The 18119-nt window shown below is 30.9% G+C and overlaps 1 protein-coding gene across 1 annotated transcript; it reads right to left on the bottom strand.

Moving 5' to 3' along the window:
• Positions 1 to 820: 820 nt before the first annotated feature.
• Positions 821 to 17266, bottom strand: LOC145334906 (uncharacterized). Its single transcript, XM_080180528.1, has 19 exons — positions 17002 to 17266; positions 16201 to 16259; positions 14482 to 14563; positions 13690 to 13771; positions 13135 to 13179; positions 12139 to 12219; positions 9614 to 9702; positions 9298 to 9367; positions 8910 to 8959; positions 8546 to 8627; positions 8116 to 8184; positions 7688 to 7741; positions 7050 to 7093; positions 6821 to 6878; positions 6487 to 6578; positions 5450 to 5517; positions 2459 to 2510; positions 1150 to 1246; positions 821 to 1050 (listed from the first exon to the last, which is right to left on the bottom strand). Exons 1-19 carry the CDS (start codon positions 17084 to 17086, stop codon positions 879 to 881), a joined length of 1431 nt encoding a protein of 476 aa, XP_080036654.1. The 5' UTR covers positions 17087 to 17266; the 3' UTR covers positions 821 to 878.
• Between the last annotated feature and the right edge of the window lie 853 nt (positions 17267 to 18119).

Here is an 18119-nt window from a genome sequence, read left to right as displayed (position 1 = left end):
AAATCATTTTACTATATCTATGAAAAATACCCCTTTTATTCTTATTTAAAATTAGCCTTTGAGTAGCTAGTTTATTTAATATCAATGCATTTTCTTGTAATAATCTAGAATTATGGGTTGAAAATTGCAACCTTTTTATAGTAAAAACACCAGTCATTGTTGTTAGTTTTACCTAAATACAACTTGCCAAGCAAAGAAAACTTTGCTGCATTGCAAATCAATTATTAATTTCAATTAGTACAATTCTTTATTTATTTTAATGCAATTATAGAAAGGTGAGGATAGTGTATTATTATATTGAGGTCATTCTAATTATCATTGCATTTAGAAGTGTTCAACATAATACAGTAAATGGATGTAAATTTGTCCTTAAGACAGCTAGACTAATTGTTTCAATCTGAAACCAATTAAGTGTTGGTCTTGTAAATGTGTTAATCTATTTGTATTGGTTTTTACACCAACCCATCGCCCCACCACCCCCCCCCCCACACACACACACAAGAAGATTTGTAATTAAGAAAAAAAAACTCCAAAAAAATAAAGTTTTCTATTTTTAAATTTATTATATTACCCGTAAAGTAAAATTTTTAGCATATTCTATTATGCAGATTTAGAGGGTTTTGTATTATTTTACCATATAAGACAAAGTAAACAAAATGGAATTATATTACCCACTAACAATTAAGGAAATTAAAAAGTATCGTAAACATGTTGATTTTTGTGGTTGAGCTTTGTATTATTAGACAATATATATATCAAAATACTTTATAATTAAAGGTGACCAATTTATAGTTTTGATAATCAAATTAAATTGTGTTGGTTATATTATTTATTAGTTGAGCAATTTTATTTGGGAACATATAATTAAAAATATATAATCATACAGCTTGATCCATATCAAATCCAGAATTTGAGTGCCATTTTTCTAAATTTATATCTGAAGATTTAGCTTTTTCTTTACTTCCTTCAGTTGTAACTTCATGTTTATCTTCTAGAGTCTCACGTACAAATATTGCTAGAACTGCTGATATCAAGGAGAACAGACTTAGCCTATAATAAACGTTATTGTAATCAATCATTAATATCTTAAAGAAAAGGTTCTGTAAACAAATTATTAATTTTTTCAAATAAAAAGGCAATAAAACTCACACAATAAAGAATTTCAAATATGGTTCTTCTGAAGTTCCATTAAAAAGAGTTTTGTTCAGAATGAAAATTGCCAGAAATCCAAATGAGTCACCAAGTCCTTAATATTACAATTATTTGACATAAAATAGAACAAGAGAGATACAATTTTCAATTTACTTATAATTATATTTAACAATATATTTTTATATTAATCTATCTAAAAATCAAAGAACATGGCTGAGGGATTCACATAAAATGCCTGTTGAGCACTGATAACCCCATTCCCCATATTTTTTTTAAAATTTAGATGAGAGGTCTCATTTACTTTATGATTCCAAAGTACATTTTAAATAAATAATACTCATTATCAATTGTATCTCTTGTAGAAGTGAAACAAGCAATATTAGGAACACAGTAAAAGTGTCTGACTATGACGTCAGAAAAAATTAACAATTAACCAATGAGAAGCCAGTATTCACAATGGTAAAATATATAGCGGCATCTCATTGGTTAATTGTTAATTTTTTCTGACGTCATAGTCAGACACTTTTACTGTGTTCAATATTAGTTTGGTCATTTTAGAAATATGTTTAAGACTTAAAATATATTCAGATGTAAATCTAATTTCCCTTACATCTAGATCAAGATTCGAATCTAGACAAATCAGAAAATCTAGGTCAAAATATAAATCTTTGTCTGGAATAAACAAGGAGGAATGGGGGATTGCCCTTCAAGATTTTAAATATTTCCACCATTAATTTTAATCTAAATAAGGGGTAATTTTGTTAATCAAAATTTGGGATCAGATTAATTAGTCTTCCATTATCTAATCCCTTAATATCCATGGTTATAAATGTTGATGAAAATAAAAAATATAAAGTTTCCTCTTTTTACTGGCTACATCATAATTAAGAAAAGATTCAACACACTGAAAAGTTCTCAAGTAGGAGAAAGTTGGCTAACATGACTGTTGCAGCAAATCTTCTCTATATATGCTGTTTGACTGTCAGTCAGTCAGTTATTTGTTACTCTCGTACAAAACTGTGAAATAATAATAAGCCTAATTTTGGGGAATATGCAATGATTTTTTGTCAGTCCACTAACAAAGTTACTTACTTAAATTATGAAATTAAATTTCATTGCCTACGTACATTTATCAATTCTAGGCAGAACAACACACAGCCATTACTTGAAAAGATAAACTTCACACTAAATAATCAATACAAACACCAATGTGCAATTATAAAGTTGCTACTCTTTTCTACCTGTCAAGAAACTCACAATGATTTGACATCCTAACCTCAAAACTAAAAAAAAATTTTAAATTTACCTACAGCTCCAATAACTACCCCACTGTTCTTCCCAGGAAACAATTTCATTATCTAAAACAAAAAGTATTATATTATGGTAGAAAAAAAAGTTTTAATCTAATTTTAAGTTATTAATTATTTTTGTACTTAAAAAATAGTTTGTTTGGTTATTTGGTTTTTGGTCCATATTTGATCAAAGTCTATTCTTTAAACTGTTAATTAGTCCATTAAAATGTCCAAAATTTAGTATATATTCTTTCAATTAGCCTTTAAAGTATTTATTTATGATAAGTGTAATAAGAAGCCTATCAATTAGTTTATAAATTAGCCTATCAATTATTTTTTTTGTTATTGTATCAATATTTTTAGTAATTTATAGTACATGGTTTATAAATTTTAAAAGCCTATTATTATGCAAATCAAAAAGTCTAGCATAACATTATAACTTTTGTTATAAGCCAATCTAACCATCTACATATAAATCTATCGAACCAAATAATTCTTCTTTAAAATAGTATATTTAGAAAAACATTTAAACATTATTCTGAAAGCAAGCTTACATTAATATTAAAAGCAAGTATGCTGACTATGCTATGTATGTATGTGGAAGATAATAAAATAACACTCTACACATTCCATGTATTGAATATTTCCTATTTTGCAGTATTTACATACATATATAAAAGAGTATTCTATATGGAGTGGGGACAAAACACCTAATTTAAAAATACCTAATTTAAAAATGCCTAATTTTATAAATGTCTAATGTGACAAAACACCTAATTTATAAATACCTAATTTAAAAATGTCTAATTTAAAAATACCTAATTTTAAAAATGCCTAATGTGACAAAACACCTAACTTTAAAATTGCCTAATTTTATAAACACCTAACTATAAATACCTAAGTTTAAAAATACCTAATTTTAAAATACCTAATATAAAAAACCTAATTTTAAGTATATCTTAAAACTGTTGTTAAATACATTAAACCGGCGGCTACACCCCCTGGAGGCCTCTAGGGGCGATTGCAGTGCGGAGGGGAATTCAATTAAGTCTTTGGGGGGAGAGGGGGGATTGAGGGTTCATGACCCCCCCCCTCTAGAATTTCAAAGGTTGAAGGACAAGGAAACAAATGAATTTTGATTTTTTTTGGTTTCTTCCCTAACCTAAGTAGCTCTACTGCTCTAGCATCCCTTTTTTTTCTTGGGGGGTGACAGTTAATCATCTTCATTTTTGTTCTAGTTTGATAAAGAAATATTAAAAAACGGAGGGGGGGGGGGGGGGATTTTTTCAAAGAAGGGTGATTTCTCAGTGGAAGATGTTGGTAACCTCCCCAAAACCTTCCCAACCTTATATAAACCATCCCATGATATACGAGAAGCTTCATTGTAAAAATGCAGGGTGTCCCCCCCGGGGTAAAATTAGCTTGGGGGGGGGGGTAATTACCCCCCCTGAAATCTGTTGGCAGGAGTAAATTTTGTTTACCCCCCCCCCCAAAATTTACCCCCGGGGTAAAATTTCTGGGGGGGAGGTAATTTAAATTTTATTAAATATTTAGTATTAAAAATGCGTGCGAAGCGCACAAACATTTTTTATGTTAGAGATATTTTTTTTTGGGGGGGGGGTGTTTACCCCCCCAAAATTGATTGTTGGGGGTAAATACCCCCTCATAAATGGTTGGGGTAAATTTGAAATGGGGGGGGGGGGGGTAAAATGAAAAAAATGTTGGGGGTGCCTACGACACCCCCAAATTCGTTTGGGGGGGGGGGGGAAATCCCCACTTTACCCCCCCCCCTGGACGTCTATGTGAAAATGAACCATATTGTTTCTTCGACTAGCAAGATCCTTTAGCAATAACAATCAGCTAATTGGATTAATGTTATTAAAATTTTAGGTATTTTAGTGAAAATATTTGATATTTTAGAATTAGGCATTTCAAAATTAGGCGTTTAGATAGTTTAAAATTAGGTATTTTTAAATTAGGCATTTTTAAAATTAGACATTTTTAAAATTAGGTATTTTTAGTTAGGCATTTTTAGTTAGGCGTTTTTAAATTAGGCATTTATAAATTAGGTGTTTTTAAATTAGGTGTTTTTAACGTAGGTGTTTTTAACATTAGGTATTTTTAAACTTAGGTGTTTTTAGTTAGACATTTTTAATTAGGTGTTTTGTCCCCACTCCTTCTATATTGGATTTAGTTATTTGAAAATTAAACATGGCTTTAAATGTATTGTATTTATTGTGTATTTTTTTATTCAATAATTTTGAATACTATTGTCATTTTTAAAGACAATTTGACTGCCTTTTCACAAAGTGTTTAAAATATAATCAAATTTTTGGCATATACCAGAGTAATACTATGTTGGATTTAGATAAACATGACTTTGAACTTATTGCATTTTTAACTGCCTATTTCTTATTTATATTGTTATTTTTAAGGACTGTTTTTAACAAAGTGTTACAAATGAATTCTAATTATGTAAACTTTTTTGCATAGGGATGTCCCAAATTTGTCACTGTCCCATATTTCACAATGTTAAAGTGGACTAAAACCATACTATAACAATATGATTTTACCGAAGGTTTGCTTTCACCTTTACTGTAATAATACTAAGCCTAAAAATCCTTAGGGCTCTACCTAGAGTCTGATGGGTTTGGATGCATTTTTTAAAATTAGAATGCATTGTATTACTAACTTTTTTTTCTTAATGTAATTATTAAGAAGTTCTTATCTAGTATTAATAGAAATCAATATGATACTAGCTTTTCATTTAAAGACTGTTTAAATTAGTTATTGTATTGTATGACGTCATTTCTTATAGGCACAATAAGCTGCTTCAAATTTTCAACCTAGAAAATTTCCACGCTAAAGATTCAAACATGTAAAGATATTGCAAGGTTTAGTTTAAGAAATATTAGTTTTAACAGGATTGCATCACAATTACAGGCTTGCTATGAATTAAATATACTGTCATATAACAGGATAACATGACTGAAGGAACCACTAACCTGGGCAGGTACAGCTGAGAAAAAGGAAAAGCTTAAGAAGTATGCCAACAATATCAGAGCACAGAAACCTAAAATTTAAAACCATTAAAAATGCGCAAAAACCCATGTAATTAGCACAGTTAGAAATGCGCTTATTTTTTAGGTTCGGTAGGCATCAGGCTTGATGAGCCATGCACTGCTGTTATGTCAAGGGCGTGATATTAATAGAAGACTAGAGGGAATCCTTCTGACCAAAAAATAGCACATCCAAATAAAGGCCACTCTATCAAAGTAGTAATAGTGATAGCAATAAATTGTAATTATGTATAAATCTAAACTTTACTTTTCATATCATTTAAAACGATGTTCTTGAATTTTAGGCTTGATTTTTCTTTCAACTCATTGATTTTTATTGTATTTAAATTCTAAATATCTCTGTTTCTGTCCAATAATAAAGTTAGCCAAAGTTAATTTTAATTTTAAATTTATGATATTTCAAATTAAATCTTATTTTGTTATATTGTTAGATATTGTTATAAACTTTTGAGTTTATAACAATATCTGAAATTTTGGGAAATATGTAGTAAGGGTAAAATAAAACAAGGCTTTACTCTTATATCTTTAACATTACTTAATGTATGCTTTAAGAAAATGGGGATAGATATCACAGATTTTGGCCTACCTATTTTATTGACGTCATAGTAGAGGAGAAGAGAAGAGGAAAGGGGAGAGAAACCCCCTAGAAATTAAATTGGGTACAGGGTATTTCCTGACGTCAATAGAATAAGTAGGCCAAAAGCTGTGACATCTATCCCCGTTTTGCGAGGGCACTATAAGCAGCTACATAATTTGTCCTTTGTGGCCAGTTTTATATTATTCAGGATAATAACATTCTATGTCTTAGAAGGTTGTATGGTTGACCTAAAATCATCAAAAAAATAGAAAGCATTTTGAAACACACAAAAAACTTCCCTTTAATGGAGGACTTAACTGTTTAGAGAGTGACATTGGCATAGACAAATAGACTGACATCTTACCTCTTTTTGTCTATCTAATACCTGGAAAGCTGGCATATCCCACCCAATATATGGAGGCCATATCAATAGCCAGTATAAGTGTCTGTATGCTCATTACCAATTTGAAGTTAAATCTAGAGAAAATTGTATCATTAAAAATCTCTGTAACAGTATTCATACATATATTTGTAACGATGGCAATTTTTAATGACTTAGCCAAAAAAAATGTTATAAGCTCTTTATAGTGCCTATAAAAAAGGGGATACTTCGGCCAATAGTTTTTGAATTTATCCCCTTTTATATAGGCACTTTAAGTAGCTATAATTTTTCTCTGAAACATTCTTTATCAAATATTTTCTCAATCTAATATACATACCTGTCTAACAAAACACCTATTACAAATCTAGATAGGCAGTTAAACAGACCTCCAACTCCTAAATCATATAATTGGTATTTAGTTTAAAGTAATTTTTAAAAAAAATGTTAAAAAGGGTTCAGTGGTTACCCTTAAATGGGTTAGGGTGGTTTGTGTGTTAGTGCTCTGTCTCAGGTTATAAATCATCTTCCTTGTTTATAAACCAATTATAAAAATACAAATTTTTTACCTCCAATTACAGAGAGCAACCTGTCATCTGTATTTAGTAACAAACTAAAAAATTTAGAAAAGGTTTAATTTTTCAATTTTGTTATAATAAGCAATGTCTCTAGGTCCTTTTGATTCCCAAATAACAATGTTTTGATTTCTAATTTGTCTGTTCATCTGTTTGGCTTATAATTTAGTATGTAATGTTTTATATGTCTTTTGAAAAAAGCATATTGTTTCTAATTCTGCCATAAATTCAAAAATGTTTTAATGCTTTTTCGTCGTTTTTTTAGCCTTTGGGACAAAAAAAAGATTGCCTGCTTGTTATTTTGTTTACACCTCCTCCAATTATGTAAAATAAGTTTAAAATAAGGACTTTGCAAGGTTGCGTGACTTTTAAATATTTATTTTATTAGAATTTAATTCTTTTTGGGCTCAACCCAATAAAAAAAAAATTTATATTTCTATGTGAAATTGATATGTGTGTCTCATGAAATGTCGTACATCTTTTTCTTCCAATTTTATGTTTAAGAAAAAATTCTAACATTCCCTTAGGTTTGTATGTCTGCACTAAAGACAGTAATCTTTTTTTCATTTAAAAAACTTATCTTGTAATTGATTTTGTACTTGTATATGTTATTTTTTAAATTATTTCTTTACCTGAAAGATTTCCATTGAGATAGAATGGAGGCACCAGTTGCAATCATCAAAACTCTGATAAATAAATAGATACACATTTTAGTTAAATAGATGGACTCATTTATATAGATTGACATTTCAATAAATGATAGTTAGATTGATAGATTGGAAAATAGGAAAAAAATGAATAGATTTATGGATAGATTTATGAAAATGAAACATGTATGATAATGGATATAGGATAGAAGAAAATGAAATAGATAGATAGATAGGATTAATGATTTATAGATATGCAGATGCACTTATAAATAGTCTTTTGGTTATCAGGGATTAAACATCTAATTTTGAAGTCAAAATTGAAGGACTGCCAGACAAAGTAAATCACAGAATAACATTCAACATCTAATCAAATCTTTTCATTTATAGGTATGTATTGTGATTTTTTTTACCTGAAAATGAATAGAAGGTAAAACTCTCTGCTTTTTAATCCTTTATCTTTCAAAAACAAAAACGCTTCCCTGAAAAGTAAAATCACATCAGTTTCATTATTTCAAACATTAGTTTTAGCTAAAATGGTCAACCATGAATATGTAACCCTAGAACCGACAATTGGACCATAGAAACCCCCTCTATAAATGCAAGTTTTTTTTTTTAAAACCATGATGTTAACCATGCAGTTTTCTAACCCCTTAGATCAAAGCCTGTGGGGCTATCCTAACTCATACTGAACCTAACCTAATATAGGGTAAGGGTTAACCATCCCTTTCATTGCATATCCTTTGCCTAAAAGTCCTAACTGTTCCCAATAATTAGCTGCGCCTGTTTTTGTGGCAATACATTCCAACTATACAGCCAATAAAACTAAAAAAAAAATTTTACCTTATTTGAGCTATTTTAGAGTTTGATTTTTCATCTTTCTTTACTTCTACAGTCTTTTGGATGCATAATAATAAACTAAATCCTAAAGTTTTGAAATTATACAAATGGCATAATTTATCAAACACATGACTTAGGGTTTGTTCGTTTCAACTATAGTCACTTAAACTTTAATCATTACCAAATAGAAAGTATTATTTGATTTCCCTAATACTTATAAAATATCTTTGTTTATCAAACTGTTAAAAGTTTTAAAGCAATCAGGCAATTATTCCATGCTTTATAATGAAATAAAAAAGGCCACTGTCAAGATTATTGAGTGAAAAAAGTTTTCTTTAATTTTTAAAAATAAATATAAGTTACCTACCCATTAGTACAGCATATACCAAAGCCAGCCACAATAAAGAATTTGGAACTCTGAATATATTGAATGCATATTGAAATTGTAACAGGTTGCTCCTTATAATGGGCCAAGACATCCCAATTTATCTTGGTTTTACAGGTGGCTATACAGTGCGTGAGGGGACATAGTACTGCCACAGTGTCAATTATTCATTCTTCTATTAGATTAAAAACTTCTATCAAATTTTTATTGGTTAGTTCAAAGCATTTTTTTATTTGTCATTTAATGACTTAATACCAATTGTCTATTTTCGAATCATATTTTTGACATACTTATGTACATACTTATATAGAAAGACGGGCAGATATGGCTGAACCATAGAGTAGCTTTGTTAATCAAACATGCACAATACCTGTCCAAAACTTCTGGTGAGTCAAAAAGTGTAAATCCAGTTCCATTAGCCTTTACAGGGGAGATGTTTTCTATATAAATAGATGAATGGATAGATAGATAAATGGATGAATAGATAAATAGATAAATGAATGAATAAATAATTAGATAAATGAACGAATATATAAAATAGATAAATAGATAGATAGACAAATGGATTGATAGAGAAATAGATTGATAGTTGAAATCAAGGTGAATATATGTATGAATAGATTCATTTACAGATAGGTTTTTAATAGATGGAAAAATAGAATGATATAAAGATAGATTGGCAATACCTGGGTTTACCAGATAAGTCTGTAGAGGTATGAACACTGTGGAGCTGAATCCCATACCAGCCATAACACACCCTACCACTTTTCCTCGACTAAACAAAAATTGGGTTGTAGTGCAGAAAGAGAGGAGAAAATGGGCTTTTTATTACACTAGTCTCCAAATTTGTATAATAACGTTTCCTTATTCGTTTGCTTAAGAATTTTGGGGACTTTTATTGAATTTTGATTGGTTTTGGCTTGTTAGATTTAGTGTTATACTAAAATACTAAAAATACTAAAATATTTATTACATGAGATCAAATTGACAATATGTTTACAAATAAAATATTTTTGTTTTGTTGAGTTTTGAAAGTTCTTTGGGAAGTATTTCTCTGTAGAGGTAAGATTTTGTTAGTATATAAGAAATTGCCAATTCGTGCGCAGCACGAATTATATATTTCTTGTAATGGTCAAAATCTTAATGTGGGGGATGGGTTGGTAATAATCTTTCTCAGTCTGTCCTTCCAGTCTTTGGGTGCAGGTTATTTTTAAAAAAAAATTTAGTTTTTATATATTTTAAATTTGGGAAGTTTTTTCTTGGATGGTAAATTTATATCTATTTTAAAAATTTTTTAATTAGTTTCATTTTTTATTTTATGTGCTGTCAACTCTGTGGTATCATCATCTAGTTGATGTTTCAACCACTGTAATCTAAGAAGAGATTATTTTGTGTGTCATTGGGGATCTACATCAATTTATTGGTAATTGTCTTATCCCTTTAGACCCCTGAATTTATAGGATTAATCTCTATATCAATGGAAACAACATGGCTTAATTAACATCCTAGAAATCTGGATATTTTATCCAAAATTCAAATGCTTAAATCAATGTTGAAATCAATAAAAAATTTTAAGCAATTTTCAAAAAGAATGCTTTGAATAGAATCTACCCCCAAACTTAAATAATATTTACATAATTTTTTGGATGGAAAATTTGTAAAGGACACAAATAATATGAAGCAGGACAAATACCCAAAATATAAAATGATATTTTTGCATAATTTGTTGAACATACAATATGCTTTTCAGAAAATAAGTAGCATTTGGGTAAATTACTAAAGGTTCTACATTCTATAGTAGTTGTTTCTCTATTTCTTGAAACAACTTATAAAGCCTAACTAAAACAATACAATACAAATGACCAATGATAGGCCAGTATATGTTTTTTACCATTGCAGGTCACTATAAGCTGCTTCTTATTTCTTTACAGAATATCTTGCTCTGTCCATTTGTTTATGTAAATTGTTGTTGTCTTTTGCATAAGAAATAAGAATATAAACATATTTATGTCTATGTAGAAAAAGCCATACATATCTAAATGTAATACAAATTAGAACTATGTCTGTCTGTCTGTAATAAAGGATCTCGCTAACTGCAGTACCGAATGGGTTCTGCTGAACAGAGTAGCTTCTCATAGGTCCCGGCAAGGTTTATAACTATTTTGGGAGAGGGTACCACCACCCTCCCAACAGAAATCACAAAAAATCGAATTTTTTAAAATATTGTGAGGACTTCGACGCAACATAGAAAAAATCTGACAAAAAAAAAGTTCCACTAGAAGCCTCTCGGGGCATAGCCGCTAGTATTAGAATAAAACCCTTGATTAATTTGCATTTGAAGTGTATCATTTAGTTCTTTATGTTTTTTATTCATTGGGAGTTGAAAATAATATTATGCTTTTTTCATATAATTCAGGGATCTTCAGGGATAAGACAATGGATGAATGAATAAATGTATATCCCCATTAATGATAAATAAAATTCTGTGGATAAAAATTACTAGTTTGAACAAACCAGTCAAGAATTTAATAAAAGTACCCAAAGGTATTTAGTCAGAGCAGGATTATAAAATTTTGGGTACCATAATAATTATAAGCTAAAGCTTCCTCCCCCCTGCAAAAATTGAGCTTGTAAAAGTAACACAAAACTATTTTTTTTCATAACCACCTTCATTAATTATCCAGAAAGAAAACAATTATATAATATACATCAGTCCACTAATTGGTTGCTTACCATAGAAAAGTAAAGATCAGTAGGCAGGTAGCAAAATTCATTCTAACGTGATGAACATATGGATATAAAAAAGACTTTATCATATTCTATTAAGTAGTAATTTGTGTGTATGTTCCTAAAGATATCTTAAATGGTTGCACTAATTATTGCACAATTTTTAGGAAAGTTTATAATGGTCTAAGGAAGGTTGTAAGCTATTTTGTGAGGGTTTGCAATAACAAACCCTCCCTACTAAGCTGGATAACTTATTACCATGCACAGTTAAGGCTACTCGAAAAAGGCGATGCAATCAAGGGATTTTATGCCTGTTGGGTGTCACTTTAACTAAGACCCTTAGTGTATTAACACAGAAAAGAAGATGTTGTTCTCCTTAGTGATCATTGGTTGCTTGACCTGGCGTAAAAACAGTGTCATGGACAGCAACATTGCCCATAGTTAGTGGCTAAAAGCTACAGCTTCGAAGCAGGCTAACCGTTACCTATTAGGAAACCAGGAGACAGCAAAAGTCATTGTTGGAATAGCTACTATGTTCATAGCAGCTATTGGTAACACTCCGTAACTGAAAAATATAGACATAAGTTGGGCAGCAAAATGTCAAATAACATTATAAGCAAAGATACTATTATATAGGGTTCAAGGACAATCGTAGTAGTGACTAAAGGCAATAATGTCTAACATATTAAGTTAATTAAGTATTTCTATACAAAATAAGCTAGGTTAAGATATGAGTAAACAAATAAGCCCCCCGCAGTAGTTAGACATTTCAAAAACTTGTTATATGGTTTAAAATAGGTTGGGTTAGGATAAATGACGTTTGTCACTCCTTCGTTTTTCCTAAGACCTTGACAAGGTTTAGTTGTTCAAATAAAACAATTTTAAAACGTATAGAAGGACAAAACGTATAAACATAACCTTCTTAAAACAAATCTAATTAAATATTTTTAAAGCAGGTTTGGAAATTTTACAATTTGAAGGTAGTGACAGACTAAGAAATAAATCATTACTCTTTTTAAAAACAAGAACTGTACATAGCGACTTACATCCAATAGTAGATAAGCTTTTTGAAATCTTAAACTTATTTTGAGAGCATTGATTGTTTTTATTAGTACATTCTTTACATTAGGCTTTCAAGCTATGCCTCTAAGAGAGATAGAGATAGATAGTGGGAGAGAGATAGATTAAAAAGAGAGCATCATTATTTACAGAAAACTTACAAGTACAGAATAGCTTTGCTACCAAAAATAGTGCAAAAAAAGTTTTTGAGAAATAAAGATTATAGCACAATGTAAAATCTAATTCAAAATATGAGTAATTATACTACTAATTTTTTTTAAAGGATTAACTTTTGATATAAAACTATAAATCATGTGAATTTAATTGATATAAACTAGGTACTTATTAATAAATCATCTTTTTTTGGTACTTATAATTAATCATTTTGATATTTTTTAATTTTATAAAACAAAATACTTACCAAAAAGCTAGAAGATGGATTGAAGAGTCTAGAGCAAAATATCCTGTAACATGAAGGTTATAAGGAATTGAAAAATATGTTTTACAACCTTTTTTTTAATTTTATCAGTCTATTTTCTTTTCTTTCAACATATTCCAGTTAGTCTTTAATTATTTCATTTTTCCTGTAAGCATCTTTATATTTATATGAATTTGGATAGTTGCAATGAAATATAACTTGGATTATTTGGGGGTATGATTTTACATACCATTCTTTACTAATTTGGGGTAATATACTAAGGATTTAAAGGGATAAGGCAATGGCCGATAAATTGATTTAGATCCCTTATGATGATACACAATATTACCCCTGCTGTAGATTACAATTAGTGGTGGAAAACTTTGGACACTCAACTTGATAAACCAACCAATCAAAATTCATTAAAAGTCCTTAAAGTTGTTATGCCTTAACAAATAAGATAATGCTTTTATAAAACATTGGGGACTAGTGTAATAAACAGCCCAATTTCTCTCCCTCCCTGGGCAAATACCATTTGTTATTTTTTAATCCTTTCCTAAAACTGGTGAGATAGTGTATATGAAGCATCCAAAGATGAGACACAGCCGTGCTCCAACCAATGGGATTATAATGCTTCCGGCTGAAAACAAAAATAATATAGTAAAATCAAGGATGACAGCATCCGCAAGTAACAGACATAAAATATCATGAATGGCCAAACAGACAAAGTAAGTTAAGAGGCAGAAGTTCAGTAGTCATAAACAAGAAAAAGAAATTGAGAATTTGAGATAACATATGACAAATCATAAAAATCACAAAACCTGTTAAAAAATAAGTATTTTGAAGCATTAACGACATGTAAATTATAAACTAGATAGGTATGTATTGGTTCAGAGAATCTACGCCGAAAATTTTTGCTGTTTATTTAAGATAGTAGCTAAGAAAATTAAATTTGACACAATACAATCTGTCCCGATTTTGTATTACTTTTGCGGAACATGATTTCAGTTACGTCATATTTTTCTTTCCCGAAAAAGGGAAGGGGGGAAGAAAATCTCTTCAAAAGATATGGGGAAAACCCCCTTTTCTCCCATCTCTTTTTTCTTCCCCCCTTCCCTTTTCTTTCTTTCCCCCTTCCCTTTTTCGGGAAAGAAAAATATGACGTAACTGAAATCATGTTCCGCAAAAGTAATACAAAATCGGGACAGATTGTATTGTGTCTTAAATTTCCTCTATAGCATTATGGATGGACTGGAAGACTGAAGGAAGGACGGACATACAGAAAGACAGACAAAGAAATATAACAGAATATACAATGATTTTAAAGGGGGGGGGGGGACTAATACTTACAAATAAGTGAGAAAATGCCCATAGTTAAGCCACCGGCTGGTAGCAATATTGCTGCTTCCCCATAGGATATTGTGTCATCATACTAGATACATAATAGTTAGATGGATAGATAATTAGATAGAATGATAGATAGATAATTAGATGGATTTTAAGTTGGATAGGTAGATTACTATACAGATACAGGAAGGGAGAGGACATTGGGCTGTTAATTACACTAGTCCCCAAAGTTTCATAATGACATTTTCTTATTGGTTGGTTCAACAACCTTGGGGACTTTTGTGAATTTTGATTCGATGGTTTAATTAGTTGAGTGTAAAATCGTTGCAACCACCGATTGTAATCTAGATAAGAGGTTATTTTGTGCATCATCATTAGAGATGTACATTAATTAATCGGCCATTGTCTTATCCCTTTAGATCCCTGGTATATACCTGAAAAGATGATAATTATGATAACTAAATTCTATGACAACTTCCAAGCCTGTGTTTCAGTTGGAAACAATAAGACGTCTGATTTTTTTAGAATAAGCACTGGAGTTAGACAGGGATGCATTCTATCACCTATTCTATTTATATTGGTCATTGACTGGGTGATGAAGAAAACCACAGAGGAAAAAAAACGTGGTCTGCAGCTGGGCATACTAGGACACCTAGAGGATCTGGACTTTGCTGATGACCTGGCACTGATTTCAGAAACAATCAAACATCTACAAGCTAAAACAGATAGACTAGTCAAATAAGCAGGACAAGTCGGGCTCTTTGTTAATGTCAAGAAGACCGAAATTATGAATATACCTACAAACCCTGATCAAAATATAACAATAAATGGTGAACAATTGAAACAAAGCAACAAATTCACCTATCTGGGGAGTGTTATCAGCAGTGAAAATGGCTCAAAAGCTGATATTAAGACCAGGATTGATAAGGCTAGGGTTGCTTTCAACAGTCTACACAACGTTTGGAATTCAAAGAAACTTGCTCTGAAAACAAAAATCAGACTTTACAACAGTAATGTGAAATCAGTTCTTCTTTATGGAGCTGAATGCTGGAGAACTGTGAAAACTGAAACAAATCAACTTAATGCATTTCACAATAGCTGCCTAAGAAGAATTTGCAAAATATTCTGGCCAAACAAAATATCAAACATTGAGCTGTACGCTAAGACCAAGTGCAATAGTATTGAAGCAGAAGTGAAATTTAAAAGACAAAGGTGGCTAGAACATGTGCTCAGAATGGAACATAGCAGGATTCCAAAAAAGTGCTTAAAATGGAACCCCACCACTGCACTGGTAAACGCAAACAGGGACGACCAAAAATGACCTGGAGGCAGAGCACTGAAAAAGACCTAATTAAATTAGAATTTACATGGGGAGAAGCTGAAGCACTTGCCAAAAAAAGGAATTCATGGAGGAACAAGGTGTCCGTATTCTCTGGACTTCACAGTCAAAAAGAGAGATGCGCCTGATGATGATAGATAGATAATTCAATGGATTTTAGATTACTGACAAAATTAATTGTATAGCTATTGTAACAGATTAAATTATAGATTAATTGAGGTTATTTTGTGTATCATCATTGGAGATGTACATTAAATAATCGGCGATTGTTTTATCCCTTTAGATCCCTGGTATAGATAGATAATTCAATGGATTTTAGATTACTGACAAAATTAATTGTATAGCTATTGTAACAGATTAAATTATAGATTAATTGATATTACCTGTCTTTTATATGAAACTAGGTATGGTAAAAAATTTCCAAAAATGCTAACATAACTACCTAAAATTAGACATACATTTAAGTATTTATTCAGCTACTTTTTTTATTATGACTTTGCCCTTGGAGGGAGAGAGTAATAGACTGCAAATGATACGGGTAACAAAAAAATTATAAACATTTGGGTACTTTTATAAAATTTGATTGATTTGTTCATAAAAGCAGTGTCCAATTATTTCAAACGATTGATTTAAATCTACATTATGGGTGAATTTTTATCATCATTGATGGTGATGTACATCAATTAATTGTCCTCGGAACCCCCCCCCCCCCCACCAACCTCCCAAAAAGTTTTTATTTCACTAAAATTGAAAGTGAAAGGTCGACTTAACCCCCAGGATACCTCTAGGGGCTAGTGTATACCTATAATACAAAGTAGAATGATGTCTGTCTGTCCGTCCGTCTGCCTGTCTGTCTGTCCGTCCGTCCCTTAAGATCTCGGTAACCACTGAACCGATTGGATTCTACTCTTCAGGGAATATACCTTCTGGTCCTGTGGTGGTTTTAGGCTATTTTTCTTGGGGGGTGGGACACCCTCAACCCCTCAACCCCCCAAAAAATGAAAATTTTCGCCCCCCCCCCCAAAAAAAAAATAAGCTGGGGAAACTACTTCACATAAATTATTGGCAGCAGCACCAGAATTTTTTGGGCTAGGGGCGAAGCCGCTAGTAAATATATATAGAATATAAATAAATTGATAAATAACTGCATAGAATATAGTTTGGTATATAAATAATGTGATTACCTACAACCATTTGAATAATAAATCCAGCAAAAACACACAGCAACCCTCTTATGGTTGGAGATATAGATAGTTGTGGAATTTTCATATTTATCTTAAAATTTTATTCTTATAGATGATAATAACATCCATAGCAAGCGAAGCAGCTTTAGTAAGAAGCTAAGCCAAGAATTTCTAAAAAGAATGATGTACTTTTAAAGCATTACATAAAGACCGACAGACTAAGGTATTTATTGAGTACTTTACTCATTACACCAGTGTTGTGGAGCCGGTTCATTTTATTGCTTCTCTGCCACCGTCTCCTACCTAAATTTAAGAAAAATTTAACAAAAAAAATTTTTCCAATTCATTTTTATTTATGAAGGTTTTAAAAGTTCACTTTTTGAGAAAAATGTACTTTAACCCTTTAGTGCCGAACCGGGTTTTAAAACCCGGTTCCAGAAAATGTAAAAAAAAACGGTTTCCGGCTTCATAATTGCATCATTCTCAGTATGAATCCCCCCTCTACTACCCTGGCTTTCATTTCCCCCTGGAGCAGGCAGTTTTGCTTACTTCCGTTTGCCGGTATAGATCAACAAAGTTTGAAAATCATGAAAATTCAAAATACCCCATCTAACTTTTTTGTTTTTATAGTAAAGTCGCTGATTTTTTTCGTTAAATCTAAAGTTTATTGACAAGTACATCTATTTGTGAATTCGTTTTATTTAAATTATTATTTTTTATATGATTTTTTTATCGTTTTTTACGCCCTATATAGGCCCGGTTCGGCATTTCCATTTGGAGTCTGAAATTTTTATTACCCGGTTTCACTAATAGATCTTTTTTGACAACAACAACAAAACAGGGTTTTTTTACCCGAAATTGCCGGCAAAACACGAAATTTGAATTAAATCGCTTCGTATTATACTTGTAGCTCTATAGATTACATGAGGTTGTGTAGTTTTCAATTACGGATCGTATCAAAGTTCTAAAAAGTGTTCATCTCACTTTTGGCGTTCAAAAATTACATTTTTCGATTTTTGGTCAAAATAACCGGGTTTTTACAGGAAAACCGGGTTTTAACGCCGGGGGAAAGCACCAAAAACGGGTAATAATGCCTGGTTGGTATTTATGGCCGAGCC

The sequence above is a fragment of the Acartia tonsa genome, chromosome 13, assembly GCF_053477335.1.
Source record: "Acartia tonsa isolate MP-2025a chromosome 13, ASM5347733v1, whole genome shotgun sequence".
In the NCBI taxonomy this organism is placed as follows: Eukaryota; Metazoa; Arthropoda; class Copepoda; order Calanoida; family Acartiidae; genus Acartia; species Acartia tonsa.
Note: the sequence above shows the minus strand (reverse complement) of the source record. Positions and strands in the feature narration are given on the sequence as shown.